The sequence below is a fragment of the Pelodiscus sinensis genome, chromosome 20 (assembly GCF_049634645.1).
Source record: "Pelodiscus sinensis isolate JC-2024 chromosome 20, ASM4963464v1, whole genome shotgun sequence".
In the NCBI taxonomy this organism is placed as follows: Eukaryota; Metazoa; Chordata; order Testudines; family Trionychidae; genus Pelodiscus; species Pelodiscus sinensis.
This window is the reverse complement of record NC_134730.1, coordinates 27,948,881-27,970,243: the sequence shown is the minus strand read 5'-3', so window position 1 is coordinate 27,970,243 and position 21,363 is coordinate 27,948,881. Positions and strand designations below refer to the sequence as shown.

General features: G+C 54.2%; 1 protein-coding gene across 6 annotated transcripts in view; it reads left to right on the top strand.

The window, feature by feature from the left end:
* Positions 1-6,420: 6,420 nt before the first annotated feature.
* The window catches only part of BAIAP2 (BAR/IMD domain containing adaptor protein 2), a 94,777-nt gene continuing 79,834 nt past the window's right edge, over positions 6,421-21,363 (top strand). For all 6 annotated transcript variants that reach the window (XM_075904079.1, XM_075904081.1, XM_075904076.1 and 3 more), the window contains exon 1: positions 6,421-6,580. In XM_075904079.1, the coding sequence (XP_075760194.1) occupies positions 6,533-6,580 (48 nt within the window). In that variant the 5' untranslated portion in view covers positions 6,421-6,532. The remainder of the gene's footprint in view (positions 6,581-21,363) is intronic.

Below are 21,363 nucleotides of genomic sequence, written 5' to 3'. Positions count from 1 at the left end.
AGTGCTTGCGGGGGCTCGGAGGCCGAGGTGGCACGTCCACGTTGACGGAGCCTCGGACTTATTTCGGTGCCTCCCTGTAGTGAGGATGCGCCGGTTCGAATTTGGTAAATCGGGAGTTCTGAAGTCGAATTTAGTCATTTCAAAACAATCTCCTCGTGCGGACATGACCATCGCGCAAATGCTTTTCCTACCATTCAGACTACAGCTCCCTGCCCTGTTGCTTCTAGTCCCCCCTTCAGTGGGCATGGAGAACAATTGACCATGACCCCCTTTCTAGCCCACTCTTAACATATCTGAAGACTGTAAGCTCCTCCCCTCCCCCCACCATCTTCATTTCTCAAGGCCAGAACAAGGCTTGTAGACCAACTTTTCTAGATCGTTGATCATTTTTGTTGCTCCTTTCTAGATCCCCTCTACGTTAGCCAGGGTCCGTCTACACTTGCCCCCTAGTTCGGACTAAGGAGGCAAATGAAGCATACCGAAGTTGCTAATGAAGCGTGGGATTTAAATATCCTGCACTTCATTAGCATATTCGCAGCCGGTCGCCATTTTAAAATGCCGGTAGCCTGAATTAACTTGCGTGTGTAGACATGGTAGTCCGATGCAAAACCCTTCCCTCAAATTAACTGTTACTCCTCATATCAGTTAATTCGAGGGTGGGGTTTTGGATCGGACTACGGCAACTACATGTGGCGAGTTAATTCGGGCTACCGGCATTTTAAAATGGCGACCGGCTGCAAATATGCTAATCAAGCGCGGGATATTTAAATCCCGCGCTTCATTAGCAACTTCGGTATGCTTCATTTGCCTCCCTAGTCCAAACTAGGGGGCAAGTGTAGACGGACCCCCACAGCTTTCCTAAAGCGACGCCGAGAGCTGGAACCCCATGCTCCGAAAGGCCTCAGAGCGAGTCAGCGAACTCTTATGTCCTACAACTCCCCCCGCCCGTAGACGCACCCCAGAGAATTTGCCTTTTTCACAGCTGCACCACAGTGTGGCCTCATATTCACTTTGTGATCCTCCAGACCTCCCCGTTCCTTTTCACCTCCCGTCCCCTCGCCTGTCATCCCTCTTTTTGTAGCTATGCTTTGGCTTTCCCTTCCTCGGGGAAGCACTTTGCACGCGGCTATATTGGTGTTCAACTTGTTGGTTTCCAGCTAGCGTTCCAATTTCTCAAGACCGTTTTGAGTTCGACTCCTGTCCTCCAAAGCGCTTGCAATGCTGCCCTGCTCCGTGTCATCTGCCAGTTTATAGAGCTACTCTCCACTCCACAACCCAAGTCACGGATGAAAATACTGACCAGTCCTTGCAGACTGATCCCTGCAGGACTCCCCCAGATTCGCTCTCCTCAGTCTGACCGCAAACCATGGACACCGACTCCTGGAAAACGGTCTATTAACGAGTTGTGGACCCATCTGAACAGTAATTTCATCTAGACTATGTTTCCCTAGTTTGCTTGTAAGTGTCATGTGAGACTGTGGCAAAAGCCTTCCTAAAACCAAGATCCATCACATCTGCTGCTTCCCCCTCCACTAGGTCAGTAACCCTGTCAAAGGAGGATGGTTGACAGGGCATGTTCTGGACAGATCCATGCTGGCTGCTTCTTGTGACCTTTTTGTCCTCTAGGTGCTTCCATGTGGATGTTTGATCATTTGGTCCAGTCTCTTTCCAGGCATAATATAGAGAATATTGACCTTAGATCCCACCTGGTCTGTCTGCTCAGTGTCAGTCCTTACTCTGTATTTTCCAGGGCTTTCTTCTCTGGAGTGCTGAATGTCTCATATAATAGGACTCCCACCGGATTTCCTGGGAAACTATTCCACGCCGTTTCTCGTCCTTGTTTTGTAGCCTGCAAATGGAAAGGGAGGCTCCATCTCTACAGCAGACACAAGGGAACCACTGACACCTCTCCGAGCCTGTTTGCAAGCAGCAGGGATCAAGGGGTGCAGGGAAAATGGGAGGGGCCTGTAACCCCACAGGGACCGTAATACATTCCCGCCATGGCTGGATGCTTGCGCCGGGAAGCACAGAAACCAGTGAACAGCTAAGAAAAACAAGTCGAGTGGCCTGCGACGGCCACGCGCCCAGTCTCAGGCTGGGGTAAGCGGAACTCCTTGGGGCATGGTTAGTGAAGCCCAAATGCCAAGAACTGGCGCAGGAAGGCAGCTGCCACGGGCCGGTTCTTAGCGTGGGGAAAGCCGTGGGCAGATACGATTTGGTAAATCCTCCTCTGACAACGAAGACGAGACGAACCCCTGGATGCTTCCAGCCGGAGATGTGGGGAGCCCCTCTCCATGCGCAACCTTCCTGGGCACCCCAATATTGGCAGAAACATGACACTAGGGAAGGGAACGGCTCGGCTCCAAGGCTGAGACGGGAGCTCGCGGCGAGACGCTCTCCAAGGGGTCTCCTGAGAGGCCGCCTTTTAGTACGAGAAATTACAAATCCTTTTATCTCCCTCACCAGAGGAACAGCTTGTTTGAATTGCTGGGCTGTCACGCTGGAATTAAAGCAAGGACCCCCCCCCGTGACGTCGCAAAGAACTTACATAACGCCACTAAAAATAACGTGAGAAAGATCCACACGCTGGTTCTCTTCCCTTCCCCTCTCAGTTGAGAGCCGCACCCTGGTGCATGTCCAGGCGCCCTCAAGTGAGTAGCATCCGAGCTACCGAGCTCGAACCCCCTCTGGTCAACAGGCCAGGTGATCTACTGCTTCCTGCCTGATGGGGTCTCTCCTGGAAAGATTGTACGTGGCCTTCCACGCCCCGTGGTTGGACGTGGTTCCACGTGCCACGTTCCTTCCTCCCTTGAAAGCTCACATCTTACCAACAGCCTGCACTGGGACTCGTTAACAAGTCAGTCGAAACAACAGGCCACGTCCCACGTCCGTCCTTTGTCTTCCCTGTCCCCTCCCTCCCCCCGAGAGTGCAACCTACAGGGCCAGGAGCCATGAGAGGCAGTGATCCCGGTGGAGTGGACAGCCAGTGTGGGCACCTTGTTGCTGCCTGTGTTTGCTGGAGGGAGGCCACCCGTGGAGAGGGTGAGAAGGGAAAGAGGCGAGCGTGGTTCTGGGGCCGGAGGCCTGTTTTGCTGGTGGGAGAGAGGCAGACGCTGACAAAAGGAAACCCCGACAGACATGGAGCCTCCCCTCGGTCAGACACGAAGAGACTGCCTCTGCCGCACGGAACCTGGGGGGGAGAAGGACTTGCGTGGCCAGGCCACTAAAAAGGCTTTGAAGTCAGAGCAGGCTGGGTGTGAACAGACCAGATCCTCCTGGGGCACCCAGGCCATCCGAGGAAGGGGTGGAGGGGCCTGGTGCTATCGTTACAATGTGCTAAGCCCGGGCCCCGCGGTCAATGCGCCTGTTGGCCTCCACGTTTCGCTACATCCCACCCAGACCCTTTCTAGTCACCAGTCCCCCCCACTCTCCCACGTTCTCCCTGTTTACGAGTGCATCCATTCGCCTAGCTCCCTGCCGAAACAAACCCTCTGTCCCCCTGTCTGCTGCTCTCCCGTCCGTCCGTCCGATGTTCTGAACCCCTTCCTCTGCCTGCAGAGAGCCTGCTCATCTTGGCACGTGGCAGAGGCACTGAGGGTCCCTTTTGTGGATGTGGGGGGAGTATGATGAGGGGGCTGGCCCGGACGGGACATGCTAGGGATGGGGAGGGAAACAGGAAGGTGTTATGGGGGTGAGGGATGTTATGGGAGGCCTGGGGTGGATGAAGTGTTATGGGGATCAGAGAATGCGGGTTGCTATGGGGGGTCTGCTCTGGGCAGGGTGTTCTGGGGTATCTGCTCTGGTTATAGGGGTTTTCTGGCCTGGGCAGAGTGTTATGGGGAGGGGGGTTGTTCCGGGGTCTGCCGTGAGCAGGGTGGGCAGTGGGAAGAGCTGGTGAGGTAGCGGGCTGGCTGGAGGATGTTGTGAGGTAAGTGGGGGTATTGTGGGCGGGTGTGGGGTGGGCAGAGGGTGTGTGTGCGTTCTGAGGACAGAGGGTGATTAGAAGGGGTGTAAAGAGCAGAGGAAGATGGGGCAGGGTGATGGGCCCCATTTTGGGGGCATATACAGGTGTTTACAGAGGGTGTAGGGGGCACAAGGTGTCAGGATGGTTAGACGGGCGTGGGGTGACAAAGGGGGTTGGGAGTAGACGAGGGCGTAGGGGACAGATGGGGCTGGGGGCAGGGTGCTGGTTCCCATTCTGAGGGGGTGTTGAGAGTGGTTAGAGGAAGACTTGGGGGCAGAAGTTCTGGGGGTGTTTAGAGGCGGTACGGGGGGCAGAGAGTGAGGGAGGGGTGGCGCCAGTCCCCATGTGGGGGCACCAGGGGTGGTTAGAAGGGATGAAGGGGCAAAGGGTGATGGAGGCAGGTGCCAGTCCCTGTGTGGGGGACTCTGGGGAGTGGTTAGCGGGGGTATAGTGCAGAGGGGGTGTAGAGGGCAGGGTGTGTGGGGTGGTTAGCAAGGGGTGTAGCACAGAGGGGGTGCAGGGGATGTGGGGTGGTTAGCGAAAGGTGTAGGTTGGTTAGCAAGGGGTGTAGCATAGAGGGGGTGTAGGGGATGTGGGGTGGTTAGTGGAAGGTGTAGGTTGGTTAGCAAGGGGTGTAGCATAGAGGGGGCAAGGTGTGTGGGGTGGTTAGAGGACGTAGTACAGCGAGGCTATAGGAGCAGAGGAGATGTAGGGGGCAGAGGGTGGTCAGAGGGGGTGTAATGATCAGAAAAGGTGTAGAGGAAGTGGGTGGTTAGAGGGGTTGTAGGAGGCAAGGGGGTTGGCGTGTAGGGTGTTTAGATGGGGCAGAGGGTGTTTAAAGGGGGTGTAGGTTGGTTAGAGGGGGTAGGGAGTGTGGGGTGGTGAGAAGAGGGTGTAGGGTAGGTATCGGGTGTAGGGGGCAGAGGGTGGGGCGGTTAGAGGGATGTAGCACGGAGAGAATGTTGGGGGCAGGTAGATTGGGGGTGTGGTGCAGGGGATGGGGCGGTTAGAGGGGTGTAGCACAGAGGGGGTGTTGGGGGCACGGGCTGATGGGGGGTGTGGGGCAGAGGGAATAGGCTGGTCAGAGAGGTTTAAGGGGCAGGAGGAGGTTGGGGTGTATGGGGCAGAGGAGATGGGGTGGTTAAAGGGGTGTACCTCAGAGTGGGTGTAAGGGGCAGGGGTTGTGTGGGTTGATTAGGCAAAGTTTTGGGGGGATATAGGAGGCAAGGAGTGTGAGGTGGTTACAGGGGGTGGTTGGGAGGATGTAGGGGTCAGGAGGTGTGTGAGGTGGTTATGTGGGGCAGGGGCAGGTTGGGGGATGTAGGGGTGGTGGTGTTAGGTGGTTACAGGGGGGAGGTGCTGGGGGGTGATTATGGGGGGCGGTTGCGTGGGGCGGTTACGGGGGGCAGGGGCTGATTGGGGCAGTTACAGAGGGTGGTTACAGGGGGGAGCTGCTGGGGGTGATTACGGGGGGCGGTGGCGTGGGGCAGTTACAGGGGGCAGGGGCTGGTTGGGGCAGTTATGGGGGGCAGGGGGCGGTTGGGGGAATGCAGGGGGTAGGGCTGGGGGCGGTTTGGGAGGTAGGAGGTGGTTGGGGCAGTTACAGGGGGTAGGGCTGGGGGTGGTTTGGGAGGTAGGGGGCGGTTGGGGCAGTTACAGGGGGTAGGGCTGGGGGGTGGTTAAAGAGGGCAGGGGGCAGTTGGGGGTATGCAGGGGCAGTGGCGCGGGGCACTTACGGGAGGCAGGGGCTGGTTGGGGCGGTTCCAGGGGGCAGGGGCTGGGAGGTGGTTCGAGGGCTGGGCAGCGCTTGGGGGAATGCAGGGGCGGTGGCGCGGGGCGGTTCGGGGGCCAGGTTGGGGCAGTTCCCGGGGGTAGGGGCTGGGGGGCGGTTCGGGGGGCAGTTCCAGGGGGCTGGGGGGCGGTTGGAGGGATGCAGGGGCGGTTCGAGGGGCAGTTCCAGGGGGCGGGGGCTGAGGGGTGGTTGGGGGGGCAGTTACAGGGGGTGGTTGGGGGGAGGCAGGGGCGGTGGCGCGGGGCGGTTCGGGGGCCAGGTTGGGGCAGGGGCTGGGGGGCAGTTCCAGGGGGCAGGGGCTGGGGGGCGGTTCGGGGGGCAGGGGGTGGTTGGGGGGATGCAGGGGCGGTGGCGCGGGGCGGTTCGGGGGCCAGGTTGGGGCAGTTCCCGGGGGCAGGGGCTGGGGGGCGGGGGCAGGGGGTGGTTGGGGGGATGCAGGGGCGGTGGCGCGGGGCGGTTCGGGGGCCAGGTTGGGGCAGTTCCAGGGGGCAGGGGCTGGGGGGCGGTTGGGGGCAGTTCCGGGGGGCAGGGGGCGGTTGGGGGATGCAGGGGCGGTGGCGCGGGGCGGTTCGGGGGGCGCTGCGGGGCGCAGGGGCCGCCCGGAGCCGGCGGCAGGCGGGGCGGGGCGAGGCGAGGCGGGGCAGGAGGCGAGGCGAGGCGGGCGGAGGCGGCAGCCGGAGCCGGGCGCGGGGCGGCGATAAAAGCCCGGCTGCTGCCGCGCCCGCCTCACTCCGCCCGGCCGCCGGCTCCGCTGCTGCCCCCGCCCGGCCGCCGGCATGGCGCGCTCCGAGGAGGTTCACCGCCTCACCGAGACCGTCTACAAGGTGAGCCGGGCGGGCGCCCCTCCCCGTCCCCTCGGGTCTGCCGCGCCGCGCTCCCGGGGCTGGGAGCCGGGCGCTGGGGCGCTGCCCGGCGCGTTTCTCGGGCCCGGCTGGGAAGGTCCCTGCGGCGCCGCCCTGCCCCGGCCTCTCTCTTTGAGCAGCTCCCCGGGCCGGGGGCCGGGGCTTGCGCTGAGCGCAGGGGGAGACCGATGCCATCTTATGTAAGCGCCCGAGCGGCTCTGGAGTTGTGTGGGAGGTTTCCCAGCGCCTCGCCTCGCCTCTTCCAGGGCATCTTGGAGTCAATTCCTGATTTTCCTGCCGCTCGGAAACCCTGGTCCTCGGTGCTTGCTCCCAGCCCTAGTTCATGGGAAGAGTCTGCTGGGTGGGGGGTGAAAATGATTCCTAAGCGCACTGGGTTAGCGGGCGGGCTCTTTAACTCCCCCCCCCCCCCGTTAAATGTTATCAGGCAAAAATATTTTCTTCTTCAAATAGTTCCTTGGGTGGTTCCAAAAGCAGCGCTTTAACATCAAGCCCAATGTCCAATCTGCCTCCTTACGGCTCCCAAGGGTTTATGGTTTCCTGGCTGGCCCTGGGCCTCACCGGAGGTGATAGGCGCTGGTGTGTGGGAAGCCCTGGTCGCTTATGGTCGCCGGAGTAAAATCTCCCAGCCCTCTGCAGAGCACCAGCATGAATTGTCTTAAACAATTATAGGTGCGTCCGACTGTGCTGTGAAACCCTTGCACTATTCACAGCTGCATCCGAGAACCACTCTGGCCCTGGGGGTGCAGGGCTTGGCATCAGTGGACTGGAGAACTCTTTTGTTTTTAATGACTGTTCACAAGCCAGGAATCCTGTGCGGACCAGACAGATTCATTTATTCATGCGTCTCCTCTTGATGATGCTAGAGCCAGATGGGAGTAAAGAATATACCTGTTAACGGAAGAGAAATCTACCAGCAAGGCAGCTGGTTCTTTTAAAGCATGTTATTCGCTCTGTGTCTGTAATTTCGCTATATCGGAGGTTGGTGAATCTCTTGACTTTTTCCTTTCTGGAGTTTCACAACCAGCCTGCTCTCTCACTGTGTGGATTAGGGTCTGTGAAGTGTCTCTGCTCTTGCTGAGCTGTGATCAGCTCTTACAATCCCTGTAGCCTAAGATGCTATTGCTGGTGGTCGTGTGTTACGCTGGAGCGGTTCCATTATTGTCTGTTTTATCCATGGCTGGAGCATTGAACTATGTGGAAGCGAAAAGCAAGGAAAAATCAGGGTGGGAAATCCTGGGCCCATTTTAGCAGCGAGCTGCTGAACTAAAATCCTGTTCTGTGCTCTGTGTTGTTGTGGCCCATCTGATAACGAGGTTTCTCGTGTCTGTGAAAGTTTAATTTGACAGCAGGTGTCCATGGGGGGTGCATTCCCTCCTGGAAAATTGTCTGACCTAACAGAATCTGTGTTGCTAGGCTGCTGCTTGTTTGACGGTGGCTATTCTGCATGCGTGGATGTTAACTTTCCCTTGCAGTCTGAGTGCTTGCTTGCTTGCTCGTGTGACCGAGTGTTGTGCTAATCGGAAAGGCTCGGTGTCTAAGAATTCTGCAGGTGCTTAAGCTGAGCAAACATGTTGATGATAGCTGCTGAATAAGTAAACTGGACTTACCAGTCTTCAGAATGTTGTGATTTGTATGGGTCTGTCTCCAGGGTCAGTTGCTACCAAGCAGTTTCTGTTGGTGTCTCGGCAGTCGTAAAGGTGTTTGTCTTCGAAGAGCTGTGTTAATAGCATGTTTGCAATGTGGGTACGGAGTGATTTCTTGGGAGTCCATGCACAGTCCTGTTGTGAACCTGCTGCGTGGCTTATTTGTCATGCCCATGTGATCCGCTGGGGCGATTTACCTTGACGTTGGCAAACTGAACTTGCTTTTTTAAGCTTTGTGTTTACATTGGCCAAGAGGGTCTTGTCTGAAACCAGCTGAGTAAAGTTTATGCTCTTTGCTTCTCCGTGGAAAGAAAGCAGGAATGTTAGCCTTGTCTCTGAGTGGGATCACCTTCATCGGCAAACCCAAGGTTTTACCTTTTTTGCTTGCAAAGGGCACCTTCTGAACACGCACCCCTGCAGTGCTGCGTTCCTCAGTCTGCAGCTGGAAAGGTGGCAGGCCTAATGACAAAACAACTCATAACTTTGAGTCTGCTGTATGGTGCAGATCCAGATACTTGGTGAAAATGAAGCTATCCTGGCTTGCAGTGTGAGCAGAACCCACATTGAAAAGCGTGAGTTAACTGTGAAACGACAAGTGTTTTAAACTCTAACAGGGACCCTGACAAACTAGACGTTTGCTTATCCCGAGGAACAACCGTCAGAAGAAATTATCCAAGAAACGAGATTCAGGGTCTTCTCCCATCGACTTCCATAAATGTCGAGGGGAGCGGTTTCAAACAGTGACAGCTTAGTGCAGGCGTCGACTGGGGGCCAGGAGGGGAGCCCTGGAGTGGTTTGTTGGAAGAGATGTCGTTTTCCTGCTGCATATTTGATAGGATTTGGGGGGTTTAATAGCGTCCTAGCTGCAGACGGCAGCACGTGAACTAATGAGCATGTTCTGTCTCGTGGCAGTTTCCCTACAAATCCTCATATAGAAAAGCCCTTTTGCAATGCAACTGGGTGGTAAGGATGTAAGATCCTGTTTAATTGGTTAACAGAGTATTTAACAGGTTAACCACTTAAAGGGGAAGGCAGGTGGGGGGGTGCTCCAGGCTCCATGGAGTGCCCCCCCCACCTTCCTGCCCCAGGTAGGAGCTGGATCATCTCCCTTCCCGCCTACCATCCCCTTTAAGCGGTTAACCTGTTAACCAATTAAACAGGATCTTGCATCCCTAGTTGCAGTGTCTAGGGATAACCAGTTAAACGTTCACCTCTCGATTGGGTACAGAAGGCAGCACAGCCGCAGCTCGTCGGGGCTGCTCCTATTCGTGAGTGCGTGGACAACAATCTTCGTTTTCAAGAGATGGGGGTGGGGGAGGGAATACCTTGGCATGGACCAATGTCTCTTGGCGAGAGAATCGAGACCGGCTTTCGAGCTACACAGCGTGCCTCTTCCTGTCTTACTTTCAGACGGTGCCCTCGTTTGGTTGTTCTCGCCAGTCGTCCGTTTGCCTTTGCTGGTGGCACCGGGATGGCACCTTCCTAAGGCAAATGGAAGCTCTGGAGTCCCTCGGGTCGAATACTTCCATTTAAAATGGTTCTCTGGGCCAAGTGTTACTCAGCTTGGAATCCCAAACTGCTGTGCTGGCAGGCTTTCCGCAGCAGCAGTTTTTCCATCTATAGGTGCAGAATACATTTTGTTATACGCACCAAGGCCGGTGCGGATGTGCACCATCAAGAGAAACGTATGCTGTGATCAGCTGTGGGTGGCTCTGCCAATCAACTGGGCGGCACCTGATTCGCTCCTGGGTGGCCGCCCTGTAAGTGCTCACCTTATGGGAACTCTGCCTCAATTTGGGAGGCAGGCCCCAGACCTGAGTTAACAGAGGACGAATCTCTCTGTTGCTTCCATGAAGTTACTGAATTGCAGAGCCCCGAAGGGGGGCGCCCGCGTTGTGCTCGGCTGGGTGGGAGTAGATGCCGCTTGGCACCCTGGGAATTGGTGGGAACCACTTCACCGCCCTGCCGTGCGGCTGGAGCGCCGGGTGGCGCCGCGAACACTGGAGCAAGCAGCTGGCTTTTGGCAACTTTTTTTTTAACGTAGTGAAAAAGTCTTGGCCCTTTGCTCCTGCGCCGAAGCTTTCCCCAGGCCTTCTGCTTCGGCAGGCCCTTGTAATTATTTTCCAGCACCGGCGCTCGCCCTCGGAATGATTGTGCTTAATGAGATGGTGGAGGAGCTGTCAGCCTCCCCCTCGCCGATGCTGCCTCTACAATCAGCTGCCTACACATGTGGAGTAATTACAGAGCGGGGTGGAGGCAGCTGGCACCTTCCGCCAACGTAATCCCACTCTCCGCAAGCGCTGATTCATCCGGGTGGACCGGATGGTCTCCGCGCAGCTGCTGCCACGGTTCTGAGGCCGAGAGCAGCTTGGCTGTTAGCAGAGGCGACATGGGAAACTTGGCACATGCCCGGTGACACTTACTCAGCAAGGGGGAAGCTGCCTTGCCCCTCTGAACAGAGTCAAATGCGTCTGGAGAGCGGTGTTTTGCAGAGCAGTTGTGTTGGGCAGGGGACCTGCTGGCTACTTTTCTTCCCCTGGAGAGTGGGATGCTCTCGGTGGTGGTGGATTTATATTCCTGGAAGCATCACTCCAGCTTCCAAGTCACGTTACAAACGCCTTTTCCTACGGATGGTGGTTTTGCCAGGATTTCTGGGCTGCCCTGAAGAAAGGTTCTGTTTTTAAAAGAAGGTGTCTTGAGCAAGTGAGGGCAGAATTCCTCAGTCACTTGCTAAGCATCAGAAGTAAATAAATGTCATTGTGAACACAAGAGCCTCAGTTTCCTCATTCTCGGAGTCTGGGGAGAAGGTGCAAGACTCCCGTTCAGGTGAATGGGAGGGGCAATGGCAGGTGATTTTGTGGGTGCGGCAAGGGGAGGGAATACACAAGACAGGGAAACATTTTCCCCAGACACTAGTCTCTGCAGCCTTGTGTATTTTCTGCTCCGTTGGCCAAAAGAGTTTGCATTGCGGATGCATGAGGCAAATAGGAAGAAACCCACTGCCTGGCGGTGGGCATGGCTGTTACTTCAGCCCTGTGGTTTTTCGGGGCTTCTTCCTCTTTCAGTTTCGTTGCTGTTGAATTTTGACAGGGACCTGAGCTTTTTGCGCCGATAACTTAGCCCTGAAAAATATCCAGATACAGTGGGGATGCTTTAAAAAGGAAGCGGATGGTGACTTTATATTCGTATAGCTTCTCCCTTCCCAGGATAGCTGTAACTAGCATCGCTGAAATGCAGCCACCTCTGGTTGGATCTCGGCAGCTGGCCACTCCCTGCCTGTTACCCTGAGCTAGCTCGTTGGCTTGGTAGCTTGTCCCCTGTTTGTGTCCCATTTACGGTATGCCGTGGATCTTCCTGTTTCCCGAGTCGTTAATAGAAAACGGTTTGGCCAAGTGTGACGGTTTCATGGGGTAGACTTGTGTATCATGAGCTCTCCAGCATGTGTTGTGTAGCACAGTAACGCTTCCTGTTGGATGAGGGGGATCAAAGCTCCCTCCAGGGATACTGCCTGCCCGCCCGGGGAGGGAAAGTGAGGGCCGCAAAGAAGTTCTAACGGGTCCAAGTGGCCGTCAGACCGTCTCCATGGCAACGAAACGTCTAAGGCTAGATGAAGTGATCCCATGAGAACACCGCATCCCTGCGCTCCATGACTAATTCCCACATTTTGGTTTGCTTCAAGGTCCTGGTCTTAACCTCCAGCGTCAGTCGGGGCTCAGCCTACATCCGTTTCGGCCCAGCTCTCCCTCCGTGTGGAAGCTGTGGCTGTCAGGCACACTCCAAGATGGCGCCTTCGGCGTGGCTGGCTACGTGGCATGGGGCCCCCTCTTGGCAGACCCTGGCCCGTAGAGAGACGTTGGGGAACATGCGTTTCGCCTGATGCCACAGCAAGATTTTAAGTTTCCCAGTACTGTGGGGAGCAGCCATTGGCATGTGAGTGGGGTGTGGGCCTTCACCGCATGAGGGAGTGGCAGAGAATGACTCCCCATACGTACAGTCCCATTATGTGTCACTGTTATTGCCTAGGCAATGTGAGGACAGTGGCACTTGCAACACACAGATACCAGTGTTCTTCTAAGGGGTGTCCCTTGGGTGCCAGCTTCCTGGGTGGGAGAGGCGGACGTGGAAGGTATGTACTGAGCCTGCTCATCGTGGCAATTAGACTTACTCACGAGTCCCATGTAACATCCCCTCTAGCAGAGGCTCGGGCCCTCTGAAGCCTTGTTAGAAAGGCAGGGTGGGACTGGCTGAGAGGACAGTTGTCACCAGGGTTTGCGTATTAATTAATAATGCCGAGATAATGAGTTTCTGAAGCTGGGGTGACCCATTTAGCCATTGGAATTCCTTGCAGCCGCTCTTGCGTGTCAGTAGCCTGGGCACATCTTCGCACAGAATGGCATGGCTGCTTCCCCTCCTGTGTACAATGCCTTGCCCTCCCCACCCCTTCGAGTCACCATCACGCAGCCCTCAGTGGCTTGAAATACTCTCTCTGGGGCTGGAACCTTGTACAGAGGGACGGGGTGGCCACCCATAAGCCAACAGAGACCGGGTTTTGGTGTCTTAGTGCTGCAGTGGTATTGAACAATAGCAGGACTAGGCGAGCGTTTCGGTGGATGTTGGCTGACCTTTGATGGCGTTTAGCAGCTGGGGAACACTGGGAGAATCAGCACGACAAGTTGAACCTCTCTGATCTGGAAATCTCTGGTCCAGAAATATCCCTGGTCTGGCATGATTTGAGTTAGCTGCATGGCCACTTCTCATGCGTGCGGCCAAATTTGCTGCTGTCCCATCAGGTCTGGTTATAGCCCCCAGTCCTGGCTCAGGGTTCTGTGCTGTTTAGCCCTAACTTACCCCTCAAAGTCTTCTCTGAGCCCAGCAAGCAGTGGAAGTGTTGGCCATGCTGCTAGACAATACCGACCTACCGTGATCTGGCAGATTCTCTGGTTCTACACCCAGCTGAGGGTACCGGACTAGAGAGGTTCAGCCTGTAGTGGACCAAATAGCTCCTTGGGATCCCCAGGAATGCCCTGCCGGCCCCAGGGTGGGCGCCTCTGCTTCCTAATGTGGCTGTTCTAGTCAGGGTGAAGAAACAGCAAGCCGCAGCTGGGAAGCCTAGAGCATGTGGTGGCTTTGGCAGCAGTGCCGGTTTACGGTCTGGAAAATGTCCGGCAACAGGGAAAATGGCCATAACACTAAGGACGTCCTTTTCCCAAGGGCTGGTCTTCACTGCTTCAGCCCTGGTAGCCTGGAACTAGTGCAGGGTTGCAGATGGAGGGGTTCTCCGGCACAGTGCCGAAATGTCTTGCCCCAGGCCCTGAGCGACTGCAGCATCTGGCTAGTATTGGTCTGTAGCGTGGGCAATGCCAGGCTGGAGGAGAGACGGGATCGAAACGAGGTCCGGTTAGAGCTGTTGGAAGGATCGCGCATGAAGCACGCGCGTTACTGACCTGCTGGGGGACAGCGGGGAAGCAGGCTTGTTACTGACCCGCGCTGACTGGTAGCGGTGCACGTCCTCTGTCCAGAGTAGCGTGCGTTGTGCAGAAAGTCACTGCCTCTACAGATTGAACATGCCTGTTTCATTCCACTCGGGCGCTCGGCAGTGACCTCTGTTGCTTAGACAGACTCAGCTGCCTCCTCGCCATCTCCCTCTGCCTCTTAGAGGAGAACAGACCAGGGCTTTTTTTTTTTTTTTTTTAACTCCATGTTGAGCTTTGGGGGCAGCTTGAGCCGATGGTGACAGAGCTGTTGTCTTCCCTGCCAACGTAACTGAGCCTTTAAAAAGGCTTTAAGGGAATCGGTTCATTTCCTACCCAGTAGAACACTAACACCAAACAGATCCGCTTACTTAAAACCCTCTTTCCCACCAGGCAGGCGACTTCAGATGGGCACAGCTGAGCCCAGCTAAACTTTTGCGGCCCTAGGAGTGGCTGCATCTTTCTGCTTTTCTGGGAGGACTCCTAGCACAGGGAGAGAAGAGACTCCCTCTGGAGCATTTCCTCTCTCCTGCTCTTGAATTCAGTGGGACTGTGTCGGGGAGACCTCGTGCTTTGCATTCGTTTCATTTTTGGCAGTTGAATAAAGGCATAACAGTCCCAGGGAGTTGAGCAGCATTACTGAGGAATTTAGTGCAGTGGAACAAAACCAAGCCCTTTCAATCTTTAGCCGTCAGGTTTTTTTTTTTTTTTTTTTTTTTTTTTTTCCATCCCGCCTGACTCTGCCTAGGCAGCATATGGAAGGCAGACAACTTGTGAGTGATGCTGATGGGGCAGAATTTGAGCAAGAAGGTGGTTTGTTCTCGCTACCAGGGTTTTGCTGACTACTGGCCTTGCTGGACCCTTCTCCAAATTGGCTGGCACCTTGCTGGGCCAAGAAAACATAGTGGGAGAGGCAGAGACGCATCTGTTTGCTTTCTTTGTGTTTGCTGTGGCTGAGCCAGAGGGCTGTTCTGTGCAACGGGAACTCTTTCCACGGCCCATCTCTGTGTTAGGAAGCACAGGTTTGCAGAAGGGTGGTGTAAAAGCTCTCTGAATCCTGGTTCTTTGCTACTCCTTGGCCTCATGGTGACTCTCATGTCCTAGTCAGCTGTTCTATGTCCTAGTCAGCTGCTCTGCGTTGCAATGTTCAGTTACTCCTGGGTTTTTTCTGGATGACTCTGAGTTTTCTCCAAGCCGTCCTTTCTGCTTAATGCGATGCTACGTTAATTCTGGAGAATCTCACCTGCTCCTCCCCCACAAGGATGTGCTTGTGCTGCCTTTCATTTTGGAGCAGCCGCCGCGATTTCGTAGTTGCGTTCCTGCGTCGCGGCCGGCTTCGTTACATGGGCCCTTGCGCAAATGAAGGGAGTTTCCAAAAACATTCATGGCCAGCAAAAATCCTATTGAAAGTTTGGCTCGTAACATGTGCCGATGAGGAGTTGGTTCCCTTTGATCTCATTCCATCCGCCCCCTTTGTAGATTGGCTGTATTTAAGCGGCTGTCCTTAGTTGCATAACAATGGCTAGAAACATCATCTTAGTGGCTAAAAAGGGGACATCTAAGCCTTTTACGTAACAGGCTTCAGATGTGCACTGTGCACCTCTAGGGAGGAGTCTTGTGTTTGATTCCCTTTTTAGCCACAAGCTGTGCTGTATTTACAAGATCTCAGAGGAGTCGCCAAGTTAGTCTGTAACTTTAAAAACCGGGAGTTGTCCTGTGGCACCTTAGAGATGAACCACTGATAAACCCCACTTCATCAGATGAATCGGAGTGGCCATAACAGAAACGTCTATGTATTTTACACACACACACACACACACACACACACACACACACACACACACACACACACACACACACACACACACACACACACACACACACACAGCAGAGGTAGGACTTGTCCATTGTAAGACTCATGTTAATGAGACTAATTTAAGTGGGCTGGATGTGTCCATACGTAGCTTTGATTTGGAAACGCGGATATTAAAGGGAAGAGAAACTGGCTTTGTAATGTGCCATCCAGTTAATTTCTATGTTCAGGCCCAGGGTAAGGGTGTCAAATCTGCAGATGCATTTCAGTTCTGTAGACTCTAATTGGAGAGTGACATTCCTTTTAGAAGAGTGGCTACGTTTACATCCCTAAGTGCCCAGGCTGGTAAAAAAGTTCCTCCACTATTTCTGATGTCTGATTTCTGTCCAGTTATCCTTTGTTGTGGAGACTGTCTAGTGTTAAGCATGAAAGCTCATGAATCTATATATTTTGGTTAGTCGCTAAGGTGCCACGGGGCTACTTGTTGTGTTTATCGAGATGACTTACCTTTGTTTGCATCTGTACAGTAGATTAATTGCCATCCAGGGCTTGCAGCCGGTTCCGGGATGATTACAGTTTTGTTCCATATAATGGGCGTCAAGTTAACACCCAAGGAAAAAGCAGGTTTGACTCGCAGGCCCCAGCGATGCATTATGCAAGGCACCCAACTGTGACCAGCCTGGCACTGGCTCTGGAAAACTGTTAAAATGCTTGTGCAATGAGAGCTCTGTGTGTTTTGATTAGGGATAATGCTTTCTTCGGTCTGTAGACTCCATTACATTGTTTGATGTAAGTCTTTTCCTTGGCGAGGGGACGGATATCCTCTTAGACTTTGCTGTAAAAGTGTGTGCGTGTGCGTGTGTGTATGTTGGTCGTAGCAAATGAATTCAAAATCCTTTCCCTCCCCCCCACCCCCCCAGAAGTCAGGGCAGTATTTCTTCTAGGTAAACATCTCTCAGCCAGGAATTGTGGGTCTGAGCTTTGCATAGAGAAAGGTTTAAATGGAACAGCTCTGCCTGATCCGAGAATGGCTGTGATGTGTGTTGAAGTGCGGAGAAAGGGGACTGGCCCCATTTCTAATGGCTGGATGTGGGAGAATTGTCAAGGTTGTTCTAAATGGTGGTGCAGAGACCATGGGGTGGTCAGTGGAGGGAATCTATTCCCTTCTATTTTAGGAAATACAGGTTGAACCTCTGATCCAGCAATATCCGTGGTCTGGCATGATTTTTAGTTAGCCATATGTCCAGTTATCATGGGTGTGGCCAAGTTTCCTGCAGTCCCATAAAGTTTTACAGCCACCCGGCCTCGCTCTATATTCTGTGCTGTTACTTTGTTCTGATTGACCCCTCGATGTCTTCAGAGTCCAGTCCGCAGTGGAAGTGTTGGTCATGCTGCCAGACGATACTGACCTCCTGTGGTTTGGCAAATTCTCTGGTTTGGCACCGGTCGGGTCCCAAGGGTGCCGGGCTAGAGAGGTTCCACCTGTACTAACTTGTGAGCATAACTTTCTGCCAAATTTCACGTGCAGTAAATGTCACCTAAGGAATGATCTGTAAATTCTCTGTCCCATAGTGGTAATTAACTTCTCATAGGTACTTGTCTCCTGTAATTATGGAGAAACAGAGTGTTGCGAAAATGCCGTAGTACCGCTTGTCTGACATATTTTGAACCAAAGGACAAAAGGTGACCAACAGTGTTCATTAGCAATACGCTTGCTAGTTTGCCCAACATGCTATCCCTTTATACCCGCTGTGTACATCACCCCCCTTGGAGGAGCACAGTGTGTGTACTATGCAAAGATAACTGGCTGTCTCAGGGCTTGTCTAATCTAGCACGTCAAAAGCTGCCTCTTGGTGACCAACCAGGAAGAGCGTTGACACGGCAATGAGACACTTGTCAGGAAAATCACCTAGTTCTGGCAACAAAAAAATCCTCCCTTAAGAGACACTCTTCCCCCCCCCCCCACTACCACCACTCCCCCCTTTATAAAACCAATTCCTTGATGACAGACCCAGCGTGGACTCTGCTGTTTGTTTTTGTTGAGAGAACTAGCTTCCCCCAATATCCCACCATGCTTGCCCTGATGGCTGTGATCAGTGTTTTGTGATCTCTGCTGCCCTGCAAGCCTGTACTCCCTCCCCTTTCAAAACTCTGGGAAAATGTCTAACAGCTGAGTGAGCGGCTCCATTTGGGGAACAAACAAAGAGCAAATCACTGGAATGCTCCTGTTCTGCCCGGCTAGGAACACAGCGGGGCTGTGTCTACACTGGGCCACTTATTCCGGAAAATCAGCCGCTTTTCCGGAATAAGCTGCAAGCTGTCTACACTGGCCCTTGAATTTCTGGAAAAGCAACAACGCTCTACTGTACAAAATCAGCCGCTAGTCCGGAAAAACTATTCTGCTCCCGCTGGGGCATAAGTCCTTATTCCGGAACACTGTTCCGGAAAAGGGCCAGTGTAGACAGCCCAGTAGTCTTTTCCGGAAAAGCGCGTCTACATTGGCCACAGACGCTTTTCCGGAAAAAGGACTTTTCCGGAAAAGCAGCCTGCCTTTTCCGGAAAAACTGAAAACAGAATAGTATTCTGTTTTTAAGCAGTTCCGGAAATTCATGCCAGTGTAGACAGAGCCCGGCAGACAGGTGGCTGCTGTGGAAGGAGGGCTGGAGAGATGGCTGTGGTGCTTTGACATTCCCAGCACGGAGAGCTACCAGAGCTACGAGAGAATCCCAAGAAGCGCAGGGATCAGCTCTGCCTTCCCACCACACTGGGATGTTCACCCACACTGCTTTGTTCTGCCACCAGGGTGCTAGCCCCGTGGCCTGGAAATATTGACCATGGGAGGCAGAAAAAACGGTTTGCCCAGTTTTCGCTTTTGGCGACTTTTTTTGCACAGCGACAGCATTTTTGTCCCCAGACCTTCCCAGTGTGGACTTAGCCTGAGACGTTTGCTCTTTTGGTGTCTCTGCAAAGCTTTCCAGAGCGCAGGGAGTTTCTAGTTAGGACAGAGGTGGCCTCAGGGCTTACTTATAACTCCTGCTGGCCTGCTAGAAGTGCTGGGGGGAAGCCATTGCTGAGGATGAAAACCAATTCCTGAGCTAACAAACTTTAAAGTCTTGCCATCAAACAGTGTATTAAACTGTCGCCCCTGTGCCAAGGGGGCTGTTATTGAAATAACCTGCTGCTCTAAACTTTTGAGAAAGCGAAGACTTAGCAATGCTGATCCACCGCAGCGGCTGTGTCTGCAGAAGCACGTTAAACGGTCTCACTCTCTCAAAAGAACAGGCACCAGGAACTACGGATAAAAACGCTTCGGGCGGAAAATGAGCTTTATGGTGTTGGGCCAGCTTCAGATGAGGTGACAGATGTTTAATCAGCTTATTCGACAGAGTCTGTTCTGTCTCCCTCCCCCCCCACCTTCTATAAGTGTGTAACCGTCCGTGTAATATGGTGGTGTGAGGGTGAAAGACGGGTGACCTCTCCTTCCGCAAAAGAATGCTCATTCACGCTTCGGGGGCACAAAGGTATTTGGGTATTAAACTGAATTTCATGTCCCTGCCCTCGCTCATCCTTGAGTGATTACTCCCAAAGGCAGAGAGGCAAATATCCTGTGGCTACCCCAGCTTGTGTTGACTGAAGGCTGCTCCCCGTATACAGCCAGAGTTTAGTCCAAGGGGAAGGGAGAGGATGGAATCTGACATCTTCCCACAGAGCTCAGCCGGAGAACTGGTGTCTCGTTTGTAACCATGGCATCTTACTGGGAGATTGGACGATTTACGGGAGCAGAGCAGGGTTGGAACCAGGCATTCACAGCCTGCTACCAACTTATAAAGAGCCGTTCCTCTGTAGCCACCTGATTCCTGTCGGGGGAGCTTGGAAGGAAGTCAGCCCTTTCCCACTAAACTGAAAAAACTCTTCTTGGCCAGAAAACATCTCTTGTGTGGTGACGCCTCCCCACCCCGGCTACAGTGGAACTTACAAGAAGCCGTGATATCAGCCATCCAGAGCACAGATTCCACCTTGCTTCCCCCCTCCTTCCCCTATTTATTTCGTGTTTCCTTATCCTCTAATCGTAACTCTGGTCATCTGAAGAAGTGGGCTGTGCCCATGACACCATCTACATGTTTTGTTAGGCAATAATAATGGAGATTGCCTATCTCCTATCTCCCATGTGGCAGGAGCAGCTGCAGTTCCAAGCGGTCTGGGACTGCAGCAGGCAGAGAGTTCAGCCTGCCTTGGGGGTGCTGCAGGGCTGCTGGCCAGGGGACACTTAGGTAAGTGCCTCCCAGAGCCTGCCTCTAGCACCCCTGCCCTTCCTGCAGTCCAACTGCCTCCCCCAGGTCACCATCCAAACCCTCCGCACCCCCTTGCCCCAAGTCACAACTCCCTCCCAGACTCTTTACCCCCTTCTACGCCCCTCCCCCAGGCCGGAATCCTCTCCCGCATCCAAACACCCACCCCGATTCCCTGACCCAGGTCACAACCCCCTCCTTTGCCCAGACTCCATCTCAGACCTCCCTCCGTCTCCTCCACCCCAGTCCCTTACCCCATGTGTCTTCCTGCACCCAACCTCCACAGAAAAGTGCAGCCTTTGACCACTTTCCAAAATCTTGGAATTCCCCTCCCCCCACCAAAAATTATTGCCCACTCCAGTGCTAGATGGTTATAAAGTGATTTCTGCTGACTCGCTCTTTCTGACCAGCTGAATTTTACTGGTGCCCACAGAGTAGCACAAGGAGGTTTAACCTTCTTTCTGAGCCCTTAGGTGGGGGGAAGGGAGAGACCCTAGGTGGGGGGGCAGGGGTGAAGGCAGAGAGGTGTTTCGACAACTTTTCCTCCCAGGACCTAAGTGCAAGAGAAAGTCCAGGCTGAGAAAGACCAGCCGTATGTTTTGGCTGAGCCGTGTTCTGCTAGGAACAGGCTGAAAATGCCACCTCGTTTGCGCCTTTGTCCAAACAAGCCGTTGATGGACAGTGACTGTATCAAACCCAGAACTGTGTATGTCCAACGTGCGTGGCGGGGGGAAGCCCTTTTCAAATATCTAAAAGGGTGTCACAAGGAGGAAGGAGAAAATTTGTTCCTCTTGGTTTCTGAGAACAGGACAAGGAGTAATGGGCTTAAAGTGCAGCAGGGGAGGTTTAGATTGGACATTAGGAAAAAATTCCTAACTGTCAGGGTGGTCAAATATTGGAATAAATTGCCAAGGGAGGTGGTGGAATCTCCCTCTCTGGAGATATTTAAGAACAGGTTAGATAGACATCTGTCAGGGATGGTGTAGACGGAGCTTGGTCCTGCCTTGAGGGCGGGGGGCTGGACTCGATGACCTCTCGAGGTCCCTTCCAGTCCTAGGATTCTATGATTCTATGATTCTAAGGCAAGATCCAGCCCCGCCCCTGGAACTAAGCCCCACCCACCCCAGCCCGATCCTGTTTGGCCACGTGGAGAGCCATGGCTATTGTGATGGCCCAGCCCACCCCAGCAGCCGGGGAAAGCTGCGCTACCCCTCCGTGGCCCCGTCTCTCCCCCTCCTCCACCAGTGGCCAGGCTGCTGAGCCGGGCTGCCTCCCCCAGCGGCCGGACGGGGCCAGGCTGCTGTGCTGCAGTTCCAGCCTTCCCTGCGGGCGGCCCCAGCCTTAGGCAGTTTTGGAAAGGCTGTACCTTCCCTTGCCTCCATTACCGACCGCCCAAGATGTCAACCCCTAACCCTTTAGGAAGCTCTGCTCCGGCTGGCACCAGTCGGAGTGGAGGAGAGGGTCCGAGGAGGTGCCTGCTGGCTGCCGTTGGGTCCTCTGTCTCGTGCCAGGCATCAGGGATAGGCCG